Consider the following 7,799-nt stretch of genomic DNA (forward strand, 5'->3'; position numbering starts at 1 on the left):
TCTCAGTAATAGCTCTCCCTTTTACAAACCCACTCTGATTATGGGATATAATTCTGGGTAGAAGAACACCGAGTCTTACATTAAGAAGCTTAGCAATAATCTTGCTAGATACATTACATAAGCTAATAGGTCTAATATTTGAGAAGCATTGGGGAAAGTCCACCTTTGGAAGCATCATAATGCATGTATGGGTAAAGAATTTTGGAAGGGTTGCTCCGTCAAAGAGGAGATAATAGCCGTATAGACATCAGTGGCTATAACTTGCCAAGCACTTTGGTAGAATCTGCCAGTGAGCCCATTAGGGCCTAGAGCACTATTTGAGTCAATTGAGAAAACACAATGCTTTACTTCCTCCATAGTAGGTGTGGCTATAAGCAAAGCATTGTCCACATCTCTAACAGTCCTCTAAACTGCATTAGGAATGCTAAGATCATCATTTGTTTCTTCAGAACTGAAAAGTTGCTGGAAAAAATTAACTGCAGCATCTGCGACCTCTTCAGTTCCAGAGACCATGTTACCATTAAAATCCTTTATCTGTTGGATATTAAGCCTCTTCCTTCTATCCTTAATAATAGCATGAAAAAATGTAGCATTTGCATCTCCTTCAGTCAACCACTTCACCCTAGCTTTTTGTCTCAAAATTGCATCTTGAAGCTTAAGAAATCTGGTAAAATCAGCTTTTGCTTTGGACAAGTTCATTTTAATCTCAGGTTTGTTATTAGTTAGCATGTCCTCTTCCAAGCTTCTGATGAGTGCCTCAAGTCTTTTTGGTTCTTCATATATATCTCCAAAAGCCACTTTGGACCAAGAGCTAAGGGCAGAGCAAGTTCTCTTTAATTCTGATGTAAACTGTAAAAGGGATTGCCATAAACTGGTTGAGACCAGGCTTGTTGAATAGTATCTAGGTAATCTTCATGTTCTTCCCATAAATTGAGGAATTTAAAGTATTTCACGTGGTCAGAAGTATTAGAAGCAGCAGAAATTAAAAGAAATATATGAGTAAACATTAGATCCAAGTAATATTATTTGAAAGGATAATTACACAACTTTTAAAAATATAAACACAATCTAAATAGTAACCTAAAAAGTGGATATTTGTGTAAATCAGCACTTGTGTAGTGGTTTGGATGAAGCCTTAGGAGATACGCCGAAGTTGTAATAGAGGCTGGGGCAAGCAAATATGTATCTATTTATTAAAAAGGTGAAAATAATTTTATTTGTAAACTTTTTAAAACTGACGAAGGGCCTGTTTGGCCTATTGGCTAAAAACTGCTTATTTTGAGATGTGTTTTTTTTTAAAACTGCTTTTCAAAAAAGTACTTTTGATGAGAAGCAGTTTGTGTTTGCCTAATTCATTTGAAAAGTGCTTTTGAATGCTTTTAATAAGCAGATTATGTTTGGCTAATCTTCTTAAAAAAATGCTTTTGAGTGTCAAATTACGAAACAGGACAATTATCAACGAACGTTTACTATCAAGATTATTTTACAGAAAAATCATTTTGGATATCTATTATGAAAGATTTTAATTAAGTTTTTACTTTTATTTAATTAAAATTTAAAAGTAGATATTAAAATTTTCAATTAATATAATACATATATAAATTTTCTTAAAAAATAAATATTGATATAATATCAACATGATGATTTAAATATACTAAAAATCTACAACCAAAATAAACTTCAAAATCATTCCACTGATTACAAAAGTCTATTACATACGTGAAAGCTAACTTTATACTATGTAAAATAAAACAAAGAATTATTAGTTAAAAATTAATGGATCAATGGATTAATAGGGATATTTTTGTCTTGAAAAAAGTAACTTTCAGCTTCAGCTTCTGCTTCTCCCCGACCACAGAAAAACTGGTTCTGTTTCTACTTAAAAGCAGTTTTATTAATTGGCCAAACGCCTCAAATATCCCAAAAAAATGTTTTTCCCCCTAAAAAAGCACTTTTGCCCTCAAAACCGCTAGGCCAAACAAGCTCTAACATTTAAACACAGACCATAGAAGTGGTATACCATGTAATTTCACTCCAACAATCTACGTTCAAGCCTGAGCTACAACTTTTAAATGAACAATATCAATTTACTGATATCTTATGTGTGTTTATTAAAATAAATTACAGAAAACTCAATCAACAATCCCAGAAAAAACTAAGACAACTTGAATTGTTAAATTATTACTTTAATACTCTAGTAATATCTTTATAATATAAGATATTGACTGAATCAAAATCGTTGACATCTCTGCCGCTGGTTACAAGATAGAAAGTATTTTTGTCTTTTGAAAGAAAAACAAAAGGTGGCTTCATTGGAGGATAACTATCTTTGTGTCTTCATATGAGGTATTTTCTAACTACCCTTGTCGTTAATTATTGCCTTTTTTGTTAGGATAATTATTATTAAATCCCAAATTAAGGAATATCTATATGTCTTAGTTCTCACAGGTCATTTGGTTTATTGGCTGTTTATATCAATCATGCTCAATAATTAAACTAGACCTATGTATAACAAACTCAATAACTGAATGAGGATATGCAATAATATGCATAAATACCTGGACTATAAACATTATATAGAGAAAGAAAATTAACTTTCAAAGTAATCATTACAATTAAATAATGTTCAACGAAAGACGCATTAGGGGTGACATTATAGTTTATCATCTATCCTCCAAGAGAATGGTAACAAAATTGAATTTATATTGCAATTTGCTAACCTTTCAGTCGTATTTATGCTAGTTTACACACACTCTTCTTCAATTAAGTGGGCGCCATTAGAAAGCTTAGAAGATTGTCATTCAAGTTGGCTACTAAAATATGTTTAAAGGGAATGATTCCATGTGGTATTGACAAATATAATGACAAACATTCCATGCAAAATTACTAGAAGGATTGCTCAGTCAATTCATCTACTCAGTCACCTTTGAGTCATGACCTTATCTTTTTTTTTTTTTTTTTTTTTTTTCCTCCGGTGTTCGCCCGGTGTTTGATTTAGGCTCGATTAATTTGGATTTTACTTGGGGGTATATCTGTGTATATATATATATATATATATATGTTTCCCACCAAAAACAATTTCATTTTCAAGGCTCAAATTTAAAATATCTGATAATTACGGATAAAAAATATTGACCATGTCCCTATAACTTTTTAGTCATGAGTCATGACTTAGAGCCCGTTTGGATTGGCTTATAGCTTAAAAATTTGTTTAAGCATAAAATTTAAAAAAATAAGTTGGGGTAGTCCAACTTATTTTTTTTTTGGCTTATAAAACATTTTCGGCTTATAAGCCGCTTTAGATAAACTAAGTTAAATGGGTCCAATTATTTTTTTGAGCTTATTTTAAGCACAAAATGACTTTAATTTGTGGTAAACAAACACTCAAAAAAGAAAACGACTTATAAGCCAACTTATAAGCCAATCCAAACGGGCTCTTACTGTCAATTTCACTTTTGTGCCCTCTCAATCTGTTATCAAAAGAGAAGATATCCATGGTGGGGACAGAAAGTTACAAGAAATTCATGGGAAAACTTACTTACGTAACGTACTTTCATCAAAGTAGATGATTTAAACTTACAATTTACAAATTAAAGTGAAAATTATACATATGAATTGACCTATTTAAGTGATAGATGTGTCTATTAAAGTAAAAAAACCAACTACATTAATAATGTAATTTATACGAGTGACAAAAGTGGCGTAGAGCATGCCAATACTTAGCATTAGTCTATGCCTACATGGTATGAATCTTTGACATTTCAACCATGAAAAAGGAAGTTTGATGCACGAAACATCACGTGTTCACGTAGGATTTGGGGAAAGGACACACCTCAAGGGAGTGTAACCTAGACAATTTACCTGACACAAGCATAAATGACTGATTTCATCATCCAAATCCATGACCGAAATGTCCCACAGAGATAAACTTTGTTGTTGTTCCAAGGAGGTTCTCCTTCAATTTCGACCACGAAGAAAGAAGAAAAAAGGAAGAAAAAGAAAACATGCATTTCAATTTCTCAGTGAGCTAGGTTTATCAATATCCAAACAAAAACGTGCAATTAATAAACCCTATCTTCTCTTTAATGAATATTCAAGAAATATTCTGTCACGACCCAAACCGGAGGGCCATAACGGGCACCTGGGCCTTACTTGTCGAGCACCACTAGACATACATCTGTAAACATAATCATAACATAGGTGGGCCATGAGGGCCTTTACAAGACAACCTGCTGACTCACAGAAGCCATAGACTGAAAATAAGACAAGTCTCAAAGGACATAAATACATAAACATGTTGGACATACTGTACGGGCAGACAAGGCCATCCAACATCTTACTGTACATAACTGTCTACAAACCTCTACTGGAGTACATAACATAACGTGGTTAGGACAGGGCCCCACCATAGCCGTAAATATGCATACATATCCATACTGACTCACAAGGCAACTTCGGAACAAGTGGAGTGCGACAACACTGTCTACTGAGTTGGTATCCAACTGAGTGGACCGTTAACCTATATCTCAAGACCTGCGGGCATGAAACGCAGCATCCCCAGGCAAAAGGACATCAATACGAATAATGTACCGAATATGTAAGGCATGAAAACAGCATAACAGAGACATAAGAGTAACATGAGACAAGAGAGAATCAACCTGTACATCTGAATGCCTTTTAGGGCGAATGACATGCATGCTTTCTTTTAAAAACATATATGTATATATATATATATATAAGCCATACTATGGGGCTGTATCATCATCATTAAGCCACTCTTTGGGGCTATCATCATCATACCGTACCTAACTGCAGTGGTGTGCACAATAGGTGCCATACTATGCATGAATGATAAGAAGGAAACCTAAATCTATTGGAGTGACGTAAGGTCGTTTTACCTCTGATTATCATTATGGAACTAATATCATCAACATACGTGCTTCCAAGAATCAATAAGCATAAGACATCAAGAAGTGTAATAACATAGAGATAAGAAATATGAGCTTCTAACATTTCTAAGAATACAGTCGTTATGAATATCGTTCATCACGTTCATTTCATTCTGGTCATGCCAAAAGAAGAAAGAGAACAGCTTAACATACCTTATTCTGTTGAGTCGTCAATACGTTCCAAGAAATCCTCCACAATTCAACTCAAGCTACAAAAATGTAAAGGGGTCCTTTATCAATAATAGGTAAGGGTTAAGTCTGTGACTTAAACTAGTAGCTCATTTACGTAAATTCGGGCAGCATCTCCCTTGCAATATTAACTTCCTTCAACTCTCCATATCTAAACAACAACAACCACGACAAGATGCGGGAGCATACTCTTCTTGCGACCGCATTATCGGCGTTGCATGTCTTCATTTAGGCCATTTTTAAAATTTTTAGTCTCCCTCTATAAATACTAGTGCTTAGGTTTTCGTGCACATCATTGAATATTCTCTAGACAAACTTTATTGTTGTCTTTCGGCATTTAGAGCATTGAATATTGGTGGTTGAAGGCTTTTAAGGAGAATCTTCCACTTTTTGTCATCATCTTCCATCAAACTTTGTAAGCATGATGAATACTTTATCTATTCTTGTCTTTTATTTAATGAATATGAGTAGCTAATCCCATTAGCTAAAGTTGTGGGACCGAATGTGTTAGTTATGTGATTGAGTTTTGTATTCAAACTTTATTTGTATGTTAAAGATGTTTTCTATTAACTTTTCAAATCTTAATAACTTTTAATGGTGGCCAACATTATTTGTACCTAAATACTTTTACTTTGCTTGAAAAAGAAAGTAAAAGTTAGGAAAATAGTTAAATAGAAAGAATTTGGGGCTTTAAACCGCATCTAGTAGCTTGAGCTAGGAATAGTAAAGCTAACTTGAAAATAAAATAGGTGCTCACATTGTCTACATTCTAAGGCTTGGAAAATCTTAGTGATGATATTTATCAATCTAGTTAGAAAACTTTTGGTAAACTCAAGAAACTCATTGTTTATTACATCTAGACATACTAATGAGTTGAATTGATAGCCGGTTGCATTACTTTCCTTTAGGACTACAACCTTAGTCTCTTTATCAATTGATTAAATTTTATAACAACAAATCTCCAGAAATTGGTTAACATTCTTCAAAACAAACATTATTATACTTCTTTCTTAGAAATATAGACTGATAGTCGAGTGTTACACTTAGTACATTTCTTCACTGTATTCTCTGTGAGATTCGATCCTAACCTCGTTGGGATCTATATTTGACCAACAACCGCTTTATGCCAATTTCAAAGGTGTATTTTGGGCGTATCAAATTTTGGCGCCATTGCCGGGGAATACGGTCTAGAAATTTATCAATTAGTGTAAAACTCTACTTTTAGTCTTTATTTCTCTTCTTACTTTCTTGTTTTTAATTGTGTTGATTCAGGTGAAATGACGGATATTGATTCTGATGATGGCATGGTGGAGGAGGCTGGGTATGCAGCCGCTATCCGCCCACCTCCAGTTCAAGGAAATGCGAGTTTCCATGTCAATAACACCATGTTGCACCTGCTCAACACTAAGGGCTTATTCAGAGGTCTACCCATTGATGACTTTAATAGGAACCTTAAGAACTTTCTTGGGGTGTGTACCACCAACATGCACCCAACCATCTCAAGCGAGATGGTCAAGTTGAGGCTTTTCTCGTTTTCTCTCACGGCGGAAGCCACCATATGGTTGGATGATCTTCTGGCTGGGTCTATCACTACTTGGGAGGAATTGATTCAAGCTTTCCTCAAGAAGTTCTTCCCTCCATTCCGGATGTTGCAACTCCGTGACGAAATCAACAATTTTCGTCAACTTCCGAATGAGACTCTACATGAGGTTTGGACTCAATTTGAAAAGAAGGTCAAGAGTTGTCCAAAGAATAGGTTGCCCTATAGCATTCTTCTGCACACATTTTATCAGTTACTTCATTCGGTCAACAAGTCGATGGCTAATAATATTGTGGGTGGGTCCACGATGGATAATTCTTATGATGTTATGAGGGCTCTCCTAGACAAATTAATTGAGACCAACAAAGCTTGGTATACTAGAGAGGCAGAAGTAGTTGAAGGAGGTCCTTCCAAAATATTTTTGTCTGGGGAGACGATCAAGAAGGAGGGAAAGAGAGATGAAACAATGGCAAAGTTGGTCACTCAAATGGAGCTTCTTAGGAAGCATGTGTTGGGTGGATGCACGAAGCGGGTTAATGCGGTAGGGTCTTGTGAGGGTGGCCCTCAAGATGAACAATGCTTCCAAATATATGATGAAGAGCCCAATTTTGTAAACAATCAAGCGAGGAGTTCCTGGCCTAACTACCAAAGTTCCAATCAAGTACCTTGGCGGCAAGGTCAAGAGAATCAAGGGTGGAACAAAGAGCAAAGGTGGTTACAACAACAATTACAACAACCACCGGAGCTCTAATCCTTATGTCCCACCTCCCACCCAAGGGGAATCAACTAATTTCAAGCTAATTATCCACTAACGACCCCGCTAGTTCTAAAATGGAGGACATGCTATCAAGAGTGTTGAAAAAAGTTGAGTCAACCGATTCCTTTTGCAAGGAAACAAGAGATGAAATGAAAAGCATGGGGCAAGTTGTGAGTTCTCTCTCAACTTTTATCAAGTAATTAGAATCATAACTTAGCCAAATCTCAGCTACCCTCAATCAAAGGCAAAAAGGCACACTCTCTAGTGATACGATTGCAAATCTAAAGAATGATGGTGAACATAAAGGCCATGCAATCACTACTAGGAGTGGCAAGACAAATGGGGGAGAAAAGTTGGTGAATGA

At 35.2% G+C, this 7,799-nt stretch overlaps 1 protein-coding gene across 1 annotated transcript; it reads left to right on the top strand.

Moving 5' to 3' along the window:
- The first annotated feature begins 6,415 nt into the window (after nucleotides 1-6,415).
- Nucleotides 6,416-7,429, top strand: LOC132048969 (uncharacterized). Its single transcript, XM_059439648.1, has one exon. It carries the CDS (start codon nucleotides 6,416-6,418, stop codon nucleotides 7,427-7,429), a length of 1,014 nt encoding a protein of 337 aa, XP_059295631.1.
- The last annotated feature ends 370 nt before the right edge of the window (nucleotides 7,430-7,799 follow it).

The sequence above is a fragment of the Lycium ferocissimum genome, chromosome 3 (genome assembly GCF_029784015.1).
Source record: "Lycium ferocissimum isolate CSIRO_LF1 chromosome 3, AGI_CSIRO_Lferr_CH_V1, whole genome shotgun sequence".
NCBI lineage: Eukaryota > Viridiplantae > Streptophyta > Magnoliopsida > Solanales > Solanaceae > Lycium > Lycium ferocissimum.